We start from the raw sequence: 23,445 nt of genomic DNA on the forward strand, positions 1-23,445 counted from the left end.
AGGGTGGTGTGTGGTCCCTGAACATGATGCTGTGTGTTGTGTTCAGGCCCAGGGTGGTGTGTGGTCCCTGAACATGATGCTGTGTATTGTGTTCAGGCCCAGGGTGGTGTGTGGTCCCTGAACATGATGCTGTATGTTGTGTTCAGGCCCAGGGTGGTGTGTGGTCCCTGAACATGATGATGTGTGTTGTGTTCAGGCCCAGGGTGGTGTGTGGTCCCTGAACATGATGCTGTGTGTTGTGTTCAGGCCCAGGGTGGTGTGTGGTCCCTGAACATGATGCTGTGTATTGTGTTCAGGCCCAGGGTGGTGTGTGGTCCCTGAACATGATGCTGTGTATTGTGTTCAGGCCCAGGGTGGTGTGTGGTCCCTGAACATGATGCTGTGTGTTGTGTTCAGGCCCAGGGTGGTGTGTGGTCCCTGAACATGATGCTGTGTGTTGTGTTCAGGCCCAGGGTGGTGTGTGGTCCCTGAACATGATGCTGTGTGTTGTGTTCAGGCCCAGGGTGGTGTGTGGTCCCTGAACATGATGCTGTGTGTTGTGTTCAGGCCCAGGGTGGTGTGTGGTCCCTGAACATGATGCTGTGTATTGTGTTCAGGCCCAGGGTGGCGTGTGGTCCCTGAACATGATGCTGTGTGTTGTGTTCAGGCCCAGGGTGGTGTGTGGTCCCTGAACATGATGCTGTGTGTTGTGTTCAGGCCCAGGGTGGTGTGTGGTCCCTGAACATGATGCTGTGTGTTGTGTTCAGGCCCAGGGTGGTGTGTGGTCCCTGAACATGATGCTGTGTATTGTGTTCAGGCCCAGGGTGGTGTGTGGTCCCTGAACATGATGCTGTGTGTTGTGTTCAGGCCCAGGGTGGTGTGTGGTCCCTGAACATGATGCTGTGTGACGGTCTGATGTCCATGGATGTGATGCTGTATGTTGTGTTCAGTTCCAGGGTGGCGTGTGGTCCCTGAACATGATGCTGTGTGACGGTCTGATGTCCATGGATGTGATGCTGTGCACAGCCTCCATCTTCAACCTCTGTGCCATCAGCGTCGACAGGTCAGTCAGACACACACACACCGAACCCCAGGTCCCTCTACCATTATGGTTTAAGTCATCAGGTTTTCAGACAAGGTTCTCATTAGGCCAGAGAGGTTTTGGGATCCGACTCTGTTAAAGGATGTAAACATGATGTTTATTTGGTGCTTTACTTTATACTGTGTGTTTCCTGTCCCAGGCTTCCTGCTGTGTAATTATCAACAGTCCCAACTAAGGGCCTCCCGGGTGGCGCAGTGGTTAAGGGCGCTGTACTGCAGCGCCAGCTGTGCCATCAGAGTCCCTGGGTTCGCGCCCAGGCTCTGTGGGGCGACGCACAATTGGCCTAGCGTCGTCCGGGTTAGGGAGGGCTTGGACGGTAGGGATGTCCTTGTCTCATTCCGCACCAGCGACTCCTGTGGCAGGCCGGGCGCAGTGCTCGCTAACCAAGGTTGCCAGGTGCACTGTGTTTCCTCCGACACATTGGTGCGGCTGGCTTCCGGGTTGGATGCGCGCTGTGTTAAGAAGCAGTGCGGCTGGTTGGGTTGTGTATCGGAGGACGCATGACTTTCAACCTTCGTCTCTCCCGAGCCCGTACGGGAGTTGTAGCGATGAGACAAGATAGTAGCTACTACAACAATTGGATACTACGAAATTGGGGAGAAAAAGGGGTAAAAATAAACAACTATCCACATGGTGTCCAGGGCTAACAATATCTGAAGCGTTAGCAGAAATACTTCAAAATGCTGCGTTGAGTCCATCTAATGAACTACTTCCTGAAACAGACAGACACGTTCCCCAACTGATGTTTGATGCATTAAAAATGTAGACATTTCCATTCATAGCTAGTCAGGACGTATAGCCCGAATCTCCCTAACAGACAGACACATCTCATCTTCTCCTTACTGAGTCTCTCTACTTCTAATGGTGTTGACCCCCCTACCTCCTGAGTCTCTCTACTTCTAATGGTGTTGACCCCTCTACCTCCTGATTCTCTCTACTTATAATGGTGTTGACCCCTCTACTTCCTGAGTCTCTACTTCTAATGCTGTTGACCCCTCTACCTCCTGAGTCTCTCCACTTCTAATGGTGTTGACCCCTCTACCTCCTGAGTCTCTACTTCTAATGGTGCTGACCCCTCTATCTCCTGAGTCTCTACTTCTAATGGTGTTGACCCCTCTACCTCCTGAGTCTCTACTTCTAATGGTGCTGACCCCTCTATCTCCTGAGTCTCTCTACTCTAATGGTGTTGACCCTTCTACCTCCCGAGTCTCTCTACTTCTAATGGTGTTGACCCCTCTACCTCCTGAGTCTCTCTACTTCTAATGGTGTTGACCCCTCTACCTCCTGAGTCTCTACTTCTAATGGTGTTGACCCCTCTACCTCCTGAGTCTCTCTACTTCTAATGGTGTTGACCCCTCTACCTCCTGAGTCTCTACTTCTAATGGTGTTGACCCTTCTACCTCCTGAGTCTCTCTACTTCTAATGGTGTTGACCCCTCTACCTCCTGAGTCTCTACTTCTAATGGTGTTGACCCCTCTACCTCCTGAGTCTCTCTACTTCTAATGGTGTTGACCCCTCTACCTCCTGAGTCTCTACTTCTAATGGTGTTGACCCCTCTACCTCCTGAGTCTCTACTTCTAATGGTGTTGACCCCTCTACCTCCTGAGTCTCTCTACTTCTAATGGTGTTGACCCCTCTACCTCCTGAGTCTCTACTTCTAATGGTGTTGACCCCTCTACCTCCTGAGTCTCTACTTCTAATGGTGTTGACCCTTCTACCTCCTGAGTCTCTACTTCTAATGGTGTTGACCCTTCTACCTCCTGAGTCTCTACTTCTAATGGTGTTGACCCTTCTACCTCCTGAGTCTCTACTTCTAATGTTGTTGACCCCTCTACCTCCTGAGTCTCTCTACTTCTAATGGTGTTGACCCCTCTACCTCCTGATTCTCTCTACTTCTAATGGTGTTGACTCCTCTACCTCCTGAGTCTCTACTTCTAATGGTGTTGACCCTTCTACCTCACCTCTCCATATCTCAGGGTCTGCTGTTGAGAGATAAATAAACACATTGTGTGAAATGCGATGCGATGGGACCAAACTAAAAACCATTACTTAGTTGGAGAAAAATAAGCCCCGTCATAGCAATGTCTGAAAGCCACCCACGGTGATTCTAATAGATTTATAACATTTTAACATTTTGACCAATTTGAGAGTATGAATATATTTACATAAATGAATAAATTAATTTAATAATGTTTAGCCTCGGTCAATAGTGACCTGATGCAAATGCAAATTCATAACAGAAATAGACTGTTGACGCAAGGGAAACATGTGCTCTTGTTTACTAACAGGAAAACACTGTAAATAAACAATAAACAAGCATACATTTTTCCCTTTGCTAGAAATGTGCTCTTGTTTCTTAACAGGAAAACACTGTAAATAAACAATAAACAAGCATACATTTTTTTCCTTGTGTCAACAGTCTATTTCTGTTATGAATTTTCATTTGCATCAGGTCACTATTGACTTGTTGCATCGGGCTGAGAAACAACCAATTCACGACTTTCACTCAAATCCTGAATTTGTATCAATAGAAGTTCTGCACTAAAGTTTAAATGAATCCAAGTGAAGGGTCATACTGTAGGTAAAGGGTCATACTGTAGGTAAAGGTCATACTGTAGGTAAAGAGTCATACTGTAGGTAAAGGGTCATACTGTAGGTAAAGGGTCATACTGTAGGTAAAGGTCATACTGTAGGTAAAGGTCATACTGCAGGTAAAGAGTCATACTGTAGGTAAAGGTCATACTGTAGGTAAAGGTCATACTGTAGGTAAAGAGTCATACAGTAGGTAAAGGGTCATACTGTAGGTAAAGGTCATACTGTAGGTAAAGGGTCATACTGTAGGTAAAGGTCCTTTGTCACTAAAGAGTCTCTAGAAGAAGATTTTACATTCGATGATCGTGATACACCTGCGCTTCATCAGACTCACCTGGACTCCATCACCTCCCTGATTGCCTGCCCTATATATGTCACTTCCTTTGGTTCCTTCCCTATATATGTCTCCCCCTTTGGTTCCTTCCCTATATATGTCCCTCCCTTTGGTTCCTTCCCTATATATGTCCCTCCCTTTGGTTCCTTCCCTATATATGTCCCTCCCTTTGGTTCCTTCCCTATCTATGTCCCTCCCTTTGGTTCCTTCCCTATATATGTCTCTCCCTTTGGTTCCTTCCCTATCTATGTCCCTCCCTTTGGTTCCTTCCCTATCTATGTCCCTCCCTTTGGTTCCTTCCCTATATATGTCTCTCCCTTTGGTTCCTTCCCTATCTATGTCCCTCCCTTTGGTTCCTTCCCTATCTATGTCCCTCCCTTTGGTTCCTTCCCTATCTATGTCCCTCCCTTTGGTTCCTTCCCTATCTATGTCCCTCCCTTTGGTTCCTTCCCTATCTATGTCCCTCCCTTTGGTTTCTTCCCTATATATGTCTCTCCCTATGGTTCCTTCCCTATATATGTCCCTCTCTTTGGTTCCTTCCCTATATATGTCTCTCCCTATGGTTCCTTCCCTATATATGTCCCTCTCTTTGGTTCCTTCCCCAGGCATTATAGTTTCTGTTCCAGTGTCATGTCTGTGTGTTGTTTGTGTTTCTTGTTTTGTATTTAGTTGCATTTATTTATTAAAACACTCCCTCCCTGAACTTGCTTCCCGACTCTCAGCGTACTCATTACTCTGCCACTGTGTACTCTCTGTTTAGGGCCAAATAGCATTCTAGTTTGCTCTGTTTTTTTGTTAATTCTTTCCAATGTGTTAGGTAATTATCTTTTTGTTTTCTCATGATTTGGTTGGGTCTAATTGTGTTGCTGTCCTGGGGCTCTGTAGGGTGTGTTTGTGTTTGTGAACAGAGCCCCAGGACCAGCTTGCTTAGGGGACTCTTCTCCAGGTTCATCTCTCTGTAGGTGATGGCTTTGTTATGGAAGGTTTGGGAATCGCTTCCTTTTAGGTGGTTGTAGAATTTAACGGCTCTTTTCTGGATTTTGATAATTAGTGGGTATCGACCTAATTCTGCTCTGCATGCATTATTTGGTGTTTTACGTTGTACATGGAGGATATTTTTGCAGAATTCTGCGTGCAGAGTCTCAATTTGGTGTCTGTCTTTCCTGTGGAAATAAATGTTAGTTTTTTTGCCAATTTTAACTGCGCACTTGCTTGTGTACATGGATTTTATAATGTCGGATGTTCTTCCCCCAACACCACTTTCCATTCATTTGTACAACCCTCATGCCAAATTGAGTCAAACTTTTTTGAAATCAACAAAGTACGAGAGTTTGCTCAGTACATTCTTTTTCCTGAGGAAATGTACACATCTGCTGTTAATGATAATGCAGAGGATTTTCCCAAGGTTGCTGTTGACGCATATCCCACGGTAGTTATTGGGGTTAAATTTGTCTCCACTTTTTGGTGGATTGGGGTGATCAGTCCTTGGTTCCAAATATTGGGGGAGATACCAGAGCTGAGGATGATGTTAAAGAGTTTAATAATATCCAAATTGAGTTTGTGGTCTGTATATTTCATCATTTCATTTAGGAACGAATCAACACCACAGGCCTCTTTGGGTTGGAGGATTTGTATTTTGTTCTGTAGTTAATTCCATGAACTGTAAATGTAATTCTCTCTCTCTCTCTCTCTCTCTCTCTCTCTCTCTCTCTCTCTCTCTCTCTCTCTCTCTCTCTCTCTCTCTCTCTCTCTCTCTCTCTCTCTCTCTCTCTCTCTCTCTCTCTCTCTCTCTCTCTCTCTCTCTCTCTCTCTCTCTCTCTCTCTCTCTCTCTCTCTCTCTCTCTCTCTCTCTCTCTCTCTCTCTCTCTCTCTCTCTCTCTCTCTCTCTCTCTCCCCACCCCCCACCCCCCCTCCCCTCCCCTCAGGTTCATTGCTGTGTCAATCCCTCTGAACTACAACAGGAAGCACGTTGACCAGCGTCAGATCATCCTGCTGTCAGGCACCTGGCTCATAGCCCTGGCCGTGGCCTCCCCAGTCATGTTGGGTATCAACAACATCCCACACCGGGACCCCACCGAGTGTAAACTGGAAGATGACAACTACGTGATTTACTCCTCTGTCTGCTCCTTCTTCATCCCCTGTCCCATCATGCTCCTCCTCTACTTCGGCATGTTCCAGGGCCTGAAGAGGTGGGAGGAGGCGCGCAAGGCCAAGCTGAGGAACAGCATCCAGACATGCAGGAAGCTTCAGCATGCAGCCGCAGCCGCCGCCATGCCGACCTCAGGGACCATCCCCGGGCCGCTGCCCATGCCCCTGCCCAGGATCATCGAGAGGGACCTGGCTCAGGCCCGGCTGGGGCTGGAGGATACCGATGACTATCTGCAGCCGGACTGCCCCCCGTTCCCCTCGGCGTACAGGGAGAGGATCAGCTCCGTGCCGTCTATCTCCTACCAGCAGAGGCCGCCGCAGAAGAGGAAGCGAGCCAAGATCAACGGCAGGGAGAGGAAGGCCATGAGGGTTCTTCCTGTTGTGGTGGGTAAGTGCCACAGATTATATTACAGACTTGTCAAAAAGTTGTCAAAAAACTCACAAAAGGCTCCCCTGACTTGTCAAAAACTAACAAGTTCCCCTCAAACCTGTCAAAAACTTACAAAGGTTTCCTTCAAACTTCAGAGTCCTATGAGTCCAGAATCAAGTTTCAAGTGTTTGTGACTGACTGAAGTCGCCAGCTCTGTTTCCCCCCCTTTCTCTTTTCTACTGAGGGATCATAGGGTAGGTTCTACTGAGGCCTCATAGGGTAGGTTCTACTGAGGGCTCATAGGGTAGGTTCTACTGAGGCCTCATAGGGTAGGTTCTACTGAGGGCTCATAGGGTAGGTTCTACTGAGGGCTCATAGGGTAGGTTCTACTGAGGCCTCATAGGGTAGGTTCTACTGAGGGCTCATAGGGTAGGTTCTACTGAGGGCTCATAGGGTAGGTTCTACTGAGGGCTCATAGGGTAGGTTCTACTGAGGGCTCATAGGGTAGGTTCTACTGAGGGCTCATAGGGTAGGTTCTACTGAGGGCTCATAGGGTAGGTTCTACTGAGGCCTCATAGGGTAGGTTCTACTGAGGGCTCATAGGGTAGGTTCTACTGAGGGCTCATAGTGTAGGTTCTACTGAGGGCTCATAGGGTAGGTTCTACTGAGGGCTCATAGGGTAGGTTCTACTGAGGGCTCATAGGGTAGGTTCTACTGAGGGCTCATAGGGTAGGTTCTACTGAGGCCTCATAGGGTAGGTTCTACTGAGGGCTCATAGGGTAGGTTCGACTGAGGGCTCATAGGGTAGGTTCTACTGAGGGCTCATGGGGTAGGTTCTAATGAGGGCTCATAGGGTAGGTTCTACTGAGGGCTCATAGTGTAGGTTCTACTGAGGGCTCATAGGGTAGGTTCTACTGAGGGCTCATAGGGTAGGTTCTACTGAGGGCTCATAGGGTAGGTTCTACTGAGGGCTCATAGGGTAGGTTCTACTGAGGGCTCATAGGGTAGGTTCTACTGAGGCCTCATAGGGTAGGTTCTACTGAGGCCTCATAGGGTAGGTTCTACTGAGGCCTCATAGGGTAGGTTCTACTGAGGGCTCATAGGGTAGGTTCTACTGAGGCCTCATAGGGTAGGTTCTACTGAGGGCTCATAGGGTAGGTTCTACTGAGGGCTCATAGGGTAGGTTCTACTGAGGCCTCATAGGGTAGGTTCTACTGAGGGCTCATAGGGTAGGTTCTACTGAGGGCTCATAGGGTAAGTTCTACTGAGGGCTCATAGGGTAGGTTCTACTGAGGGCTCATAGGGTAGGTTCTAACTGGTCGTGATCAGACCTGGGTCAAATGCATGTTTTGGGTTCATACTGTTCATACTGTTCATACTGTTTGAGGCCGGCCCTTATGGCCGGCCTCAAAGCACACATTGCTTTCTCCAAAGGCTTAAATAAAATAAAAAATGAAATACATAATTAAAACACACACGTTGGGAGCCCTAAAAGCTAGACTAGACAGTCACTATCAGATAGTACTGGGAACCGGTTCTCCAGTTATAATGACAGGCTACATTTATAAAATGATGAAAGTATTGTGTTTCCAGCTTCTGATTCACTGACCTGCTTAATGGAGGATAACGTTCATCAAACCAGAACCTGGAAACTGATAGAAATGTTAAATCATGAGATGAAGTGATGAAAAGGATAAAATACCCAGCAGGCCGAGCTGGTTGAAAGGATGTCATCCAGTTTGGTCCACTGGGAGAGTATTGTGTTTCTCTGGAGTCACACTGACCTGGACATTGATTAAGGGGGCCGTAACAGTCTAAATGGAAAAGATGCAGTGATATACCTCGGGGGAATTCTCTATCTCTCATTTCTGAACTTATTCACTTTTGGCCACAGCGTCATCATTCATGAATAATTTGAGGTGGTTGAGTCATTTTCTCAGTGTCAGGCTGATATGAGGTGCATTTTTAATGAAACATGCACTATGTTTGAGTGGTGGATGCTGGTGGCACATCCTTCATCTTCATCGGTGAGAGAGAAAAAAAAAAAAAAAACTTCTATAAAAAAGGTGCTGTGTCCTGCAGTGCTCTCATGGCTTCCTGATCTGTCACAATGAACTGCTTCACACTTTTCAAAAGAATTTCAGAAAGAGGTCATTTGGCTGTTCTAATAGGAGAACTCTTTGGAATAACCTTTTTTTGGGGGTTCCGGGTAGAACCCTCTGTGAAAAAAAAGGGTTCTACATGGAACCCAAAGGGTTCTGCTTGGAATAGGACAACCAAATATCCTTTTTGTTTAGGTAGAACGGTAAGTGTGGTGTGCCTACTGCCATGTGCTACTTTTATTTTTAAATGATTAATGGGAGAAACGACCTTTCTAATGTACAGTGAATGCTACAGTGTTGACAGCAGATACACGGCTTGTTAGGAAAATACAGAATGCTACAGTGTTGACAGCAGATACACGGCTTGTTAGGAAAATACAGAATGCTGCAGTGTTGACAGCAGATACACAGCTTGTTAGGAAAATACAGAATGCTACAGTGTTGACAGCAGATACACAGCTTGTTAGGAAAATGCTACAGTGTTGACAGCAGATACACAGCTTGTTAGGAAAATACCGAATGCTACAGTGTTGACAGCAGATACACAGCTTGTTAGGAAAATACAGAATGCTACAGTGTTGACAGCAGATACACAGCTTGTTAGGAAAATACCGAATGCTACAGTGTTGACAGCAGATACACAGCTTGTTAGGAAAATACAGAATGCTACAGTGTTGACAGCAGATACACAGCTTGTTAGGAAAATACAGAATGCTACAGTGTTGACAGCAGATACACGGCTTGTTAGGAAAATACAGAATGCTACAGTGTTGACAGCAGATACACGGCTTGTTAGGAAAATACAGAATGCTACAGGGTTGACAGCAGATACACAGCTTGTTAGGAAAATACAGAATGCTACAGTGTTGACAGCAGATACACAGCTTGACAGCAGATACACAGCTTGTTAGGAAAATGCTACAGTGTTGACAGCAGATACACAGCTTGTTAGGAAAAAGCTACAGTGTTGACTGCAGATACACAGCTTGTTAGGAAAATGCTACAGTGTTGACAGCAGATACACAGCTTGTTAGGAAAATACAGAATGCTACAGTGTTTACAGCAGATACACAGCTTGTTAGGAAAATACAGAATGCTACAGTGTTTACAGAAGATACACAGCTTGTTAGGAAAAAGCTACAGTGTTGACTGCAGATACACAACTTGTTAGGAAAATGCTACAGTGTTGACAGCAGATACACAGCTTGTTAGGAAAATGCTACAGTGTTGACAGCAGATACACAGCCTGTTAGGAAAATACAGAATGCTACAGGGTTGACAGCAGATACACAGCCTGTTAGGAAAATACAGAATGCTACAGTGTTGACAGCAGATGCTAAATTATTATGCACTATTCATCAATAATGAAAAGTTAATGATAAGCAACTACATGTTGTCGGCAAGCAACACAAAACAAATGGTTAAACAGGTTAAAAACATGTACTAATCAAATCATACCAAAAGGTCATCAAACCCAGCCCATAGCTAATAGACCTAGGAGGCTGTATTTACTAAACCCAAATTAGGAAAGCCCTTGGACATCAGTAGCATCTTATCGGAGAAACTGATGACGAGGGACTACACTTTATCATGTAGGCTCCTGTAGACTTCCCAGGCAACATAACTAAGGTAAAGGTTTGTGGTCATCAGACGTTAGGTCTGACAGAAGGTCTGTAGTCATCAGATGCTAGGTCTGACAGGAGGTCTGTATTAATCAGATGCTAGATCTGACAGAAGGTCTGTAGACAGGTCTGTAGTCATCAGATGCTAGGTCTGACAGAAGGTATGTAGTCATCAGGTGCTAGGTCTGACAGAAGGTCTGTAGTCATCAGATGCTAGGTCTGACAGAAGGTCTGTAGTCATCAGATGCTAGATCTGACAGAAGGTCTGTAGTCATCAGATGCTAGGTCTGACAGAAGGTCTGTAGTCATCAGATGCTAGGTCTGACAGAAGGTCTGTAGTCATCAGATGCTAGGTCTGACAGAAGGTCTGTAGTCATCAGATGCTAGGTCTGACAGAAGGTCTGTAGTCATCAGATGCTAGGTCTGACAGAAGGTCTGTAGTCATCAGATGCTAGATCTGACAGAAGGTCTGTTAGACAGAAGGTCTGTAGGCATCAGACGCTAGGTATAACAGAATGTCTGTTAGACAGGTCTGTAGTCATCAGAAGCTAGGTCTGACAGAAGGTCTGTAGTCATCAGATGCTAGATCTGACAGAAATCAAATCAAATCAAATCAAATGTATTTATATAGCCCTTCGTACATCAGCTGATATCTCAAAGTGCTGTACAGAAACCCAGCCTAAAACCCCAAACAGCAAGCAATGCAGGTGTAGAAGCACGTGGCTAGGAAAAACTTCCTAGAAAGGCCAAAACCTAGGAAGAAACCTAGAGAGGAACCAGGCTATGTGGGGTGGCCAGTCCTCTTCTGGCTGTGCCGGGTGGAGATTATAACAAAACATGGTCAAGATGTTCAAATGTTCATAGATGATCAGCATGGTCGAATAATAATAAGGCAGAATAGTTGAAACTGGAGCAGCAGCACAGTCAGGTGGACTGGGGACAGCAAGGAGTCATCATGTCAGGTATTCCTGGGGCATGGTCCTAGGGCTCAGGTCCTCCGAGAGAGAGAAAGAAAGAGAGAATTAGAGAGAGCATATGTGGGATGGCCAGTCCTCTTCTGGCTGTGCCGGGTGGAGATTATAACAGAACATGGCCATGATGTCAGATCTAGCATCTGATGACTACAGACCTTCTGTCAGACCTAGCATCTGATGACTACAGAAGGTCTGTAGTCATCAGATGCTAGGTCTGACAGAAGGTCTGTAGTCATCAGATGCTAGATCTGACAGAAGGTCTGTTAGACAGAAGGTCTGTAGGCATCAGACGCTAGGTATAACAGAATGTCTGTTAGACAGGTCTGTAGTCATCAGATGCTAGGTCTGACAGAAGGTCTGTAGTCATCAGATGCTAGGTCTAACAGAAGGTCTGTAGTCATGAGATGCTAGGTCTGACAGAAGGTCTATAGTCATCAGATGCTAGGTCTGACAGAAGGTCTGTAGTCATCAGATGCTAGATCTGACAGAAGGTCTGTTAGACAGAAGGTCTGTAGGCATCAGACGCTAGGTATAACAGAAGGTCTGTTAGACAGAAGGTCTGTAGTCATCAGACGCTAGGTCTGACAGAAGGTCTATAGTCATCAGATGCTAGGTTTAACAGAAGGTCTGTAGTCATCAGACACTAGGTCTGACAGAAGGTCTGTAGTCATCAGATGCTAGGTCTAACAGAAGGTCTGTAGTCATCAGATGCTAGGTCTGACAGAAGGTATGTAGTCATCAGATGCTAGGTCTGACAGAAGGTCTGTAGTCATCAGATGCTAGGTCTGACAGAAGGTCTGTAGTCATCAGATGCTAGGTCTGACAGAAGGTCTGTAGTCATCAGATGCTAGGTCTGACAGAAGGTCTGTAGTCATCAGATGCTAGGTCTGACAGAAGGTCTGTAGTCATCAGATGCTAGGTCTGACAGAAGGTCTGTAGTCATCAGATGCTAGATCTGACAGAAGGTCTGTAGTCATCAGATGCTAGGTCTGACAGAAGGTCTGTAGTCATCAGATGCTAGGTCTGACAGAAGGTCTGTAGTCATCAGATGCTAGGTCTGACAGAAGGTCTGTAGACATCAGATGCTAGGTCTGACAGAAGGTCTGTAGTCATCAGATGCTAGGTCTGACAGAAGGTCTGTAGTCATCAGATGCTAGGTCTAACAGAAGGTCTGTAGTCATGAGATGCTAGGTCTGACAGAAGGTCTATAGTCATCAGATGCTAGGTCTGACAGAAGGTCTGTAGTCATCAGATGCTAGATCTGACAGAAGGTCTGTTAGACAGAAGGTCTGTAGGCATCAGACGCTAGGTATAACAGAAGGTCTGTTAGACAGAAGGTCTGTAGTCATCAGACGCTAGGTCTGACAGAAGGTCTATAGTCATCAGATGCTAGGTTTAACAGAAGGTCTGTAGTCATCAGACACTAGGTCTGACAGAAGGTCTGTAGTCATCAGATGCTAGGTCTAACAGAAGGTCTGTAGTCATCAGATGCTAGGTCTGACAGAAGGTCTGTTAGACAGAAGGTCTGTAGGCATCAGACGCTAGGTATAACAGAATGTCTGTTAGACAGGTCTGTAGTCATCAGATGCTAGGTCTGACAGAAGGTCTGTAGTCATCAGATGCTAGGTCTAACAGAAGGTCTGTAGTCATGAGATGCTAGGTCTGACAGAAGGTCTATAGTCATCAGATGCTAGGTCTGACAGAAGGTCTGTAGTCATCAGATGCTAGATCTGACAGAAGGTCTGTTAGACAGAAGGTCTGTAGGCATCAGACGCTAGGTATAACAGAAGGTCTATAGTCATCAGATGCTAGGTTTAACAGAAGGTCTGTAGTCATCAGACACTAGGTCTGACAGAAGGTCTGTAGTCATCAGATGCTAGGTCTAACAGAAGGTCTGTAGTCATCAGATGCTAGGTCTGACAGAAGGTATGTAGTCATCAGATGCTAGGTCTGACAGAAGGTCTGTAGTCATCAGATGCTAGGTCTGACAGAAGGTCTGTAGTCATCAGATGCTAGGTCTGACAGAAGGTCTGTAGTCATCAGATGCTAGGTCTGACAGAAGGTCTGTAGTCATCAGATGCTAGGTCTGACAGAAGGTCTGTAGTCATCAGATGCTAGGTCTGACAGAAGGTCTGTAGTCATCAGATGCTAGATCTGACAGAAGGTCTGTAGTCATCAGATGCTAGGTCTGACAGAAGGTCTGTAGTCATCAGATGCTAGGTCTGACAGAAGGTCTGTAGTCATCAGATGCTAGGTCTGACAGAAGGTCTGTAGACATCAGATGCTAGGTCTGACAGAAGGTCTGTAGACATAAGATGCTAGGTCTGACAGAAAGTCTGTAGACATCAGGTGCTAGGTCTGACAGAAGGTCTGTAGACATCAGATGCTAGGTCTGACAGAAGGTCTGTAGACATCAGATGCTAGGTCTGACAGAAGGTCTGTAGACATCAGATGCTAGGTCTGACAGAAGGTCTGTTAGACAGGTCTGTAGTCATCAGATGCTAGGTCTGACAGAAGGTCTGTAGACATCAGATGCTAGGTCTGACAGAAGGTCTGTAGACATCAGATGCTAGGTCTGACAGAAGGTCTGTTAGACAGGTCTGTAGTCATCAGATGCTAGGTCTGACAGAAGGTCTGTAGACATCAGATGCTAGGTCTGACAGAAGATCTGTAGACATCAGATGCTAGGTCTGACAGAAGGTCTGTTAGACAGGTCTGTAATCATCAGATGCTAGGTCTAATAGAAGGTCTGTAGACATCAGATGCTAGGTCTGACAGAAGGTCTGTAGACATCAGATGCTAGGTCTGACAGAAGGTCTGTAGACCTATTAGAAGTGTGACTTTAGGCCACCGTTCTCTACCTGACTAAGTTTAGCTTAAAGCCTTCAATCCAGACATTATGTACCACTTTGGATCGTCTTAACCCCACGACACACATGACCACAGGTTTAAGTATAGAGGTGCCTACTGATTCGTTCACGGCTTCAACTAATGAGCAGAAACAGATGGAAGTGTTGAGGAGAGTTAAATGCCTTCATTAGTCTCCAGCCAGACTGACGGATGTTCCTCTCTGTCTTTGGTAATCTATGTGGGAGACCATGTGGGTGGGTTGGTGACTCATTACACAGATAGTCATTTCACAGTACCATGCCCAATCCAAACATAATGTGGATATTGTCAGCAAAAGTTCCAGAAACTATGATTGTGATCTGCGTAATCAGGTCAGCTCTGTACAAGCTTGGTTTGCTTCAGCAGTGTGAAAAGCCCATCTGCGTTTCTAATAAACAAACAGAGTTTAAAGTAAGAACAAAACAAAATAATCGCTGCTGTTCAACAGATCAGGGTAGACTAGTGGTTAGAGTGGAGGGGCGGCAGGGTAGACTAGTGGTTAGAGTGGAGGGGCGGCAGGGTAGCCTAGTGGTTAGAGTGGAGGGGCGGCAGGGTAGACTAGTGGTTAGAGTGGAGGGGCGGCAGCGTAGACTAGTGGTTAGAGTGGAGGGGCGGCAGGGTAGACTAGTGGTTAGAGTGGAGGGGCGGCAGCGTAGACTAGTGGTTAGAGTGGAGGGGCGGCAGGGTAGACTAGTGGTTAGAGTGGAGGGGCGGCAGGGTAGACTAGTGGTTAGAGTGGAGGGGCGGCAGGGTAGACTAGTGGTTAGAGTGGAGGGGCGGCAGCGTAGACTAGTGGTTAGAGTGGAGGGGCGGCAGGGTAGACTAGTGGTTAGAGTGGAGGGGCGGCAGGGTAGACTAGTGGTTAGAGTGGAGGGGCGGCAGGGTAGACTAGTGGTTAGAGTGGAGGGGCGGCAGGGTAGACTAGTGGTTAGAGTGGAGGGGCGGCAGGGTAGCCTAGTGGTTAGAGTGGAGGGGCGGCAGGGTAGACTAGTGGTTAGAGTGGAGGGGCGGCAGGGTAGACTAGTGGTTAGAGTGGAGGGGCGGTAGGGTAGACTAGTGGTTAGAGTGGAGGGGTGGCAGGGTAGACTAGTGGTTAGAGTGGAGGGGCGGCAGGGTAGACTAGTGGTTAGAGTGGAGGGGCGGCAGCGTAGCCTAGTGGTTAGAGTGGAGGGGCGGCAGGTAGACTAGTGGTTAGAGTGGAGGGGCGGCAGGGTAGACTAGTGGTTAGAGTGGAGGGGCGGCAGCGTAGCCTAGTGGTTAGAGTGGAGGGGCGGCAGCGTAGCCTAGTGGTTAGAGTGGAGGGGCGGCAGGGTAGCCTAGTGGTTAGAGTGGAGGGGCGGCAGCGTAGACTAGTGGTTAGAGTGGAGGGGCGGCAGGGTAGCCTAGTGGTTAGAGTGGAGGGGCGGCAGGGTAGACTAGTGGTTAGAGTGGAGGGGCGGCAGGGTAGACTAGTGGTTAGAGTGGAGGGGCGGCAGGGTAGACTAGTGGTTAGAGTGGAGGGGCGGCAGGGTAGACTAGTGGTTAGAGTGGAGGGGCGGGGCGGCAGGGTAGACTAGTGGTTAGAGTGGAGGGGCGGCAGCGTAGCCTAGTGGTTAGAGTGGAGGGGCGGCAGGTAGACTAGTGGTTAGAGTGGAGGGGCGGCAGGGTAGACTAGTGGTTAGAGTGGAGGGGCGGCAGCGTAGCCTAGTGGTTAGAGTGGAGGGGCGGCAGGGTAGACTAGTGGTTAGAGTGGAGGGGCGGCAGGGTAGCCTAGTGGTTAGAGTGGAGGGGCGGCAGCGTAGCCTAGTGGTTAGAGTGGAGGGGCGGCAGGGTAGACTAGTGGTTAGAGTGGAGGGGCGGCAGCGTAGACTAGTGGTTAGAGTGGAGGGGCGGCAGCGTAGACTAGTGGTTAGAGTGGAGGGGCGGCAGGGTAGCCTAGTGGTTAGAGTGGAGGGGCGGCAGCGTAGACTAGTGGTTAGAGTGGAGGGGCGGCAGGGTAGACTAGTGGTTAGAGTGGAGGGGCGGCAGGGTAGACTAGTGGTTAGAGTGGAGGGGCGGCAGCGTAGCCTAGTGGTTAGAGTGGAGGGGCGGCAGGGTAGACTAGTGGTTAGAGTGGAGGGGCGGCAGGGTAGACTAGTGGTTAGAGTGGAGGGGTGGAGGGGCGGCAGCGTAGACTAGTGGTTAGAGTGGAGGGACGGCAGGGTAGACTAGTGGTTAGAGTGGAGGGGCGGCAGGGTAGACTAGTGGTTAGAGTGGAGGGGCGGCAGGGTAGACTAGTGGTTAGAGTGGAGGGGCGGCAGGGTAGACTAGTGGTTAGAGTGGAGGGGCGGCAGGGTAGACTAGTGGTTAGAGTGGAGGGGCGGCAGCGTAGACTAGTGGTTAGAGTGGAGGGGCGGCAGCGTAGACTAGTGGTTAGAGTGGAGGGGCGGCAGCGTAGACTAGTGGTTAGAGTGGAGGGGTGGAGGGGCGGCAGCGTAGACTAGTGGTTAGAGTGGAGGGGTGGCAGGGTAGCCTAGTGGTTAGAGTGGATGGGCGGCAGGGTAGACTAGTGGTTAGAGTGGAGGGCCGGCAGCGTAGCCTAGTGTTTAGAGTGGAGGGGCGGCAGGGTAGCCTAGTGGTTAGAGTGGAGGGGCGGCAGGGTAGACTAGTGGTTAGAGTGGAGGGGCGGCAGGGTAGACTAGTGATTAGAGTGGAGGGGCGGCAGCGTAGCCTAGTGGTTAGAGTGGAGGGGCGGCAGGGTAGCCTAGTGGTTAGAGTGGAGGGGCGGCAGCGTAGCCTAGTGGTTAGAGTGGAGGGGCGGCAGCGTAGCCTAGTGGTTAGAGTGGAGGGCCGGCAGGGTAGCCTAGTGGTTAGAGTGGAGGGGCGGCAGGGTAGACTAGTGGTTAGAGTGGAGGGGCGGCAGGGTAGCCTAGTGGTTAGAGTGGAGGGGCGGCAGGGTAGACTAGTGGTTAGAGTGGAGGGGCGGCAGGGTAGACTAGTGGTTAGAGTGGAGGGGCGGCAGGGTAGACTAGTGGTTAGAGTGGAGGGGCGGCAGGGTAGACTAGTGGTTAGAGTGGAGGGGCGGCAGGGTAGACTAGTGGTTAGAGTGGAGGGGCGGCAGGGTAGACTAGTGGTTAGAGTGGAGGGGCGGGGCGGCAGGGTAGACTAGTGGTTAGAGTGGAGGGGCGGCAGCGTAGCCTAGTGGTTAGAGTGGAGGGGCGGCAGGTAGACTAGTGGTTAGAGTGGAGGGGCGGCAGGGTAGACTAGTGGTTAGAGTGGAGGGGCGGCAGCGTAGCCTAGTGGTTAGAGTGGAGGGGCGGCAGGGTAGACTAGTGGTTAGAGTGGAGGGGCGGCAGGGTAGCCTAGTGGTTAGAGTGGAGGGGCGGCAGCGTAGCCTAGTGGTTAGAGTGGAGGGGCGGCAGGGTAGACTAGTGGTTAGAGTGGAGGGGCGGCAGCGTAGACTAGTGGTTAGAGTGGAGGGGCGGCAGCGTAGACTAGTGGTTAGAGTGGAGGGGCGGCAGGGTAGCCTAGTGGTTAGAGTGGAGGGGCGGCAGCGTAGACTAGTGGTTAGAGTGGAGGGGCGGCAGGGTAGACTAGTGGTTAGAGTGGAGGGGCGGCAGGGTAGACTAGTGGTTAGAGTGGAGGGGCGGCAGCGTAGCCTAGTGGTTAGAGTGGAGGGACGGCAGGGTAGACTAGTGGTTAGAGTGGAGGGGCGGCAGGGTAGACTAGTGGTTAGAGTGGAGGGGTGGAGGGGCGGCAGCGTAGACTAGTGGTTAGAGTGGAGGGGCGGCAGGGTAGACTAGTGGTTAGAGTGGAGGGGCGGCAGGGTAGACTAGTGGTTAGAGTGGAGGGGCGGCAGGGTAGACTAGTGGTTAGAGTGGAGGGGCGGCAGGGTAGACTAGTGGTTAGAGTGGAGGGGCGGCAGGGTAGACTAGTGGTTAGAGTGGAGGGGCGGCAGCGTAGACTAGTGGTTAGAGTGGAGGGGCGGCAGCGTAGACTAGTGGTTAGAGTGGAGGGGCGGCAGCGTAGACTAGTGGTTAGAGTGGAGGGGTGGAGGGGCGGCAGCGTAGACTAGTGGTTAGAGTGGAGGGGTGGAGGGGCGGCAGCGTAGACTAGTGGTTAGAGTGGAGGGGCGGCAGCGTAGACTAGTGGTTAGAGTGGAGGGGCGGCAGGGTAGACTAGTGGTTAGAGTGGAGGGGCGGCAGCGTAGCCTAGTGGTTAGAGTGGAGGGGCGGCAGGGTAGCCTAGTGGTTAGAGTGGAGGGGCGGCAGGGTAGACTAGTGGTTAGAGTGGAGGGGCGGCAGCGTAGCCTAGTGGTTAGAGTGGAGGGGCGGCAGGGTAGCCTAGTGGTTAGAGTGGAGGGCCGGCAGCGTAGCCTAGTGTTTAGAGTGGAGGGGCGGCAGGGTAGCCTAGTGGTTAGAGTGGAGGGGCGGCAGGGTAGACTAGTGGTTAGAGTGGAGGGGCGGCAGGGTAGACTAGTGGTTAGAGTGGAGGGGCGGCAGCGTAGCCTAGTGGTTAGAGTGGAGGGGCGGCAGGGTAGCCTAGTGGTTAGAGTGGAGGGGCGGCAGCGTAGCCTAGTGGTTAGAGTGGAGGGGCGGCAGCGTAGCCTAGTGGTTAGAGTGGAGGGCCGGCAGCGTAGCCTAGTGTTTAGAGTGGAGGGGCGGCAGGGTAGCCTAGTGGTTAGAGTGGAGGGGCGGCAGGTAGACTAGTGGTTAGAGTGGAGGGGCGGCAGGGTAGCCTAGTGGTTAGAGTGGAGTGGCGGCAGGGTAGCCTAGTGGTTAGAGTGGAGGGGCGGCAGCGTAGCCTAGTGGTTAGAGTGGAGGGGTGGCAGGGTAGCCTAGTGGTTAGAGTGGAGGGGCGGCAGGTAGACTAGTGGTTAGAGTGGAGGGGCGGCAGGGTAGACTAGTGGTTAGAGTGGAGGGGCGGCAGGGTAGCCTAGTGGTTAGAGTGGAGGGGCGGCAGGGTAGACTAGTGGTTAGAGTGGAGGGGCGGCAGGGTAGCCTAGTGGTTAGAGTGGAGGGGCGGCAGGGTAGACTAGTGGTTAGAGTGGAGGGGCGGCAGGGTAGACTAGTGGTTAGAGTGGAGGGGCGGCAGGGTAGCCTAGTGGTTAGAGTGGAGGGGCGGCAGGTAGACTAGTGGTTAGAGTGGAGGGGCGGCAGCGTAGCCTAGTGGTTAGAGTGGAGGGGCGGCAGGGTAGCCTAGTGGTTAGAGTGGAGGGGCGGCAGCGTAGCCTAGTGGTTAGAGTGGAGGGGCGGCAGGGTAGCCTAGTGGTTAGAGTGGAGGGGCGGCAGCGTAGCCTAGTGGTTAGAGTGGAGGGGCGGCAGGGTAGCCTAGTGGTTAAAGTGGAGGGGCGGCAGCGTAGCCTAGTGGTTAGAGTGGAGGGGCGGCAGGGTAGCCTAGTGGTTAGAGTGGAGGGGCGGCAGCGTAGCCTAGTGGTTAGAGTGGAGGGGCGGCAGCGTAGCCTAGTGGTTAGAGTGGAGGGCCGGCAGGGTAGACTAGTGGTTAGAGTGGAGGGGCGGCAGCGTAGCCTAGTGGTTAGAGTGGAGGGGCGGCAGGGTAGCCTAGTGGTTAGAGTGGAGGGGTGGCAAGTAGCCTAGTAATTAGAGTGGAGGGGCGGCAGGGTAGCCTAGTGGTTAGAGTGGAGGGGCGACAGGGGAGCCTAGTGGTTAGAGTGGAGGGGCGGCAGGGTAGCCTAGTGGTTAGAGTGGAGGGGCGGCAGGGTAGCCTAGTGGTTAGAGTGGAGGGGCGGCAGGGTAGCCTAGTGGTTGGACTAGTAACCGGAAGGTTGCAAGTTCAAACCCCCGAGCTGACAAGGTACAAATCTGTTGTTCTACCCCTGAACAGGCAGTTAACCCGCTGTTCCTAGACCGTCATTGAAAATAAGAATTTGTTCTTAACTGACTTGCCTAGTTAAATAAAGATAAAATAAATATATATATATTTTTTTAAAACAGATCAGGGTTGTTTTCCAGCTGACTTTGAATTTAAGTTGATCCTTAAATTTGATCGTGTCCCAGGACAGGAGGCAGTTGGTATCAGGTAACACTCAGAGCGTCACATCAATTAGTATTAGCAGGAAACACAGTTTACCATGCAGGGCCCTCTGCTGGGGACACGACAGGCTGTCCCTCATAACACCAGGCAGTCAGTGAGGGTGGTTCCTGTTGAAGACAACATAGATCAACACCAAATGTCGGCCGTCTCCACTCAGTAGATCCCCGGCTGGGTGTCAAATAGTTGGGAAATTAACAGAAAAATTTGTCTGTTCTGTGGTCAGAGACGAGGCTGTGCACGGCCGGCGTTCGTGTTGGTCTTGTTCTTTACATTGAGGGTAGACATTAAGATGTCATTGAGGGTAGTGATTCCTACACGGAACGTTGGGAACATAAGAGGGGAAAGGAAGGAGAAGCATTTAGCTAATACAGACAGACAGATAGACAGGCAGGCAGGCAGACAGACAGACAGACAGACAGACAGACAGAAGATCCTCTCCTACACAGACAGACAGACAGACAGACAGACATCCATCCGATCCTCTCCTACTAGACAGACAGACAGACAGACAGACAGACAGACAGACAGACAGACAGACAGACAGACAGACAGACAGACAGACATCAGATCCTCTCCTACTAGACAGACAGACAGACAGACAGACAGACAGACATCCTCTATTTTTCCTCTTTGGCAACAACACTTATTCTGTCGAAGGGTTAAAGGACAGACAATTTTCTGTTTCCAATTTGTAAAAAGCATTTGTTGACTGTAATTGTTTGATTGCTTTATGGGGAAGCTCAATAAGGAAGCTCAATAAGGAAGTTCAATAAGGAATAGGGAAGCTCAATAAGGAAGCTCAATAAGGAAGGAGCACAGAATCCTTCCAGGGGTGCTCCGGATGAGTTAGGGACTGGCAAGCAGGGTTCAAATGACCCAGTGGAAATTGGAAACATTTATGAAGGTTAATCCAACTGACATTTTGGGATGTTCTAGGGGGGTGCCCATACTCTCTAGGGCGTGCCCGACATATCTTGGGGGTGTCTGACATCAAAGTGTTTGACTTGTGGGGGGGGTCCACATCGATATTAAAATTATCACCCCCGTTTATGCATGGAGATGAAGACAGACTGTCTCTTAAGAGTAAAGTCTCTCCAGATGAAGACAGACTGTCTCTTAATTAAGAGTAACGTCTCTCCAGAGGAAGACAGGCTGTCTCTTAATTAAGAGTAACGTCTCTCCAGAGGAAGACAGGCTGTCTCTTAATTAAGAGTATAGTATCTCCAGAGGAAGACAGACTGTCTCTTAAGAGTAAAGTCTCTCCAGATGAAGACAGACTGTCTCTTAATTAAGAGTATAGTATCTCCAGAGGAAGACAGACTGTCTCTTAATTAAGAGTAAAGTCTCTCCAGAGGAAGACAGACTGTCTCTTAAGAGTAAAGTCTCTCCACCTCCCAGAGAGTTGAGGGTATAAATTCAGCCCCTCGTCCAATGAACACCTAACCAATGAATCATACAACGCATGGAGACACTCCAGACAAATGGCTTCTATCTACTGTCAGTTGCCTCTTGATTAAGTGTCCAGGGAAGCTCTGATTCACAGCTGTAGGTGGTTGGTGGGTCTTGATCAAGTGTCTGGCCAGGGAAGCTCTGATTCACAGCTGTAGGTGGTTGGTGGGTCTTGATTAAGTGTCTGTCCAGGGAAGCTCTGATTCACAGCTGTAGGTGGTTGGTGGGTCTTGATTAAGTGTCTGTCCAGGGAAGCTCTGATTCACAGCTGTAGGTGGTTGGTGGGTCTTGATTAAGTGTCTGTCCAGGGAAGCTCTGATTCACAGCTGTAGGTGGTTGGTGGGTCTTGATTAAGTGTCCAGGGAAGCTCTGATTCACAGCTGTAGGTGGTTGGTGGGTCTTGATTAAGTGTCCAGGGAAGCTCTGATTCACAGCTGTAGGTGGTTGGTGAGTCTTGATTAAGTGTCTGGCCAGGGAAGCTCTGATTCACAGCTGTAGGTGGTTGGTGGGTCTTGATCAAGTGTCTGGCCAGGGAAGCTCTGATTCACAGCTGTAGGTGGTTGGTGGGTCTTGATCAAGTGTCTGGCCAGGGAAGCTCTGATTCACAGCTGTAGGTGGTTGGTGGGTCTTGATTAAGTGTCTGTCCAGGGAAGCTCTGATTCACAGCTGTAGGTGGTTGGTGGGTCTTGATTAAGTGTCTGGCCAGGGAAGCTCTGATTCACAGCTGTAGAGGGAAACTAAGCTTATTAGGTTGCAGTATCAGTTCCAGAGGGAGGAAGAGCTTCCCTGTTCAGGAGCTGGTACTACCTAGATTATATCCCAAATAGCAGCCTATTCCCTATTTAAGTGCACTACTTTTGTCCAGAGGTTTATGACGGTTCTAGTCAAAAGTAGTGCACTACATAGGGAATAGGGTACAGTTTAGGGCGCAACCCTAATCTGTATCGCTACTCCACCCCGACCTCCAAGCGCTTGACTGAGTATTTATAGCAATCCCATCAACATTCCTGCATTATTCACCTCACCAGAGAGGCACATTTCTAATCTACAAGGACATCAGCCATGCTGTCCATTTATCTCACTCTCATCGGGGGGGGATTCATCCCAAATGGCACCCTATTCCCTACATAGTGCACTACTTTTGACCAGGAATAGGGCGCTATTTGGGATTCCCCCGTATTAATGTTGACGGGGTCTAGGCAGTGTAAATGAGTGTTACCCAGCCGCGGAGGTGTCGTTGTGAATTGATTGCGTGTGAAGAAATAGCTTGGGTTGCTAACCCTGTGGCAACATTAAATGATCAACCGGCTATACACTTACTTACCCTCTCATGGTTGGAAAAGGACATTAACAAATGTTTTACCCAGAATGAGCTCTCTCTCTCTCTCTGTCTCTCCCTGTCTCTCTCTCTCTCTCGCTCTCTCTCTCTCTCTCTCTGTCTCTCTCTCTCTCTGTCTCTCTCTGTCTCTCCCTGTCTCTCCCTGTCTCTCTCTCTCTCTCTCTCTCTCTCTCTCTCTCTCTCTCTCTCTGTCTCTCTCTCTCTCTGTCACTCTCTGTCTCTCCCTGTCTCTCTCTCTCTCTCTCTCTCTCTCTCTGTCTCTCTCTCTCTCTCTCCTCTCTCTCATTAGTGTGTGTCGGTCTTTGTAAAGCGTCAACACGGCACTTTATAAAATGGAGTGTTTTCTGCTTCAGGGGCAAAAGGAGAATAAAAAATAATTGTAAAAAATGTGTGAAGGTTAAACTGCTGATTAATGTTTCTTTGAGTTAAGTCTCCATGAAATAGCAATAAGACTGACGTGGTAGATTGGCTGTGCTTCACTTATCAGATCAGATGGGGTTGGCAGTGGAACAGTAAAGTCTGTGGTTGTAGGG

General features: G+C 49.5%; 1 protein-coding gene across 1 annotated transcript in view; it reads left to right on the forward strand.

Annotated features, from left to right (window-relative positions):
• The window catches only part of drd4b (dopamine receptor D4b), a 30,033-nt gene that overhangs the window by 5,396 nt on the left and 1,192 nt on the right, over positions 1–23,445 (forward strand). The window contains exons 2-3 of the mRNA XM_036981606.1: positions 930–1,042; positions 5,933–6,543. Of these exons, the coding sequence (XP_036837501.1) occupies positions 930–1,042; positions 5,933–6,543 (724 nt within the window). The remainder of the gene's footprint in view (positions 1–929; positions 1,043–5,932; positions 6,544–23,445) is intronic.

Source organism: Oncorhynchus mykiss, chromosome 6, assembly GCF_013265735.2.
Source record: "Oncorhynchus mykiss isolate Arlee chromosome 6, USDA_OmykA_1.1, whole genome shotgun sequence".
Classification (NCBI taxonomy): Eukaryota; Metazoa; Chordata; class Actinopteri; order Salmoniformes; family Salmonidae; genus Oncorhynchus; species Oncorhynchus mykiss.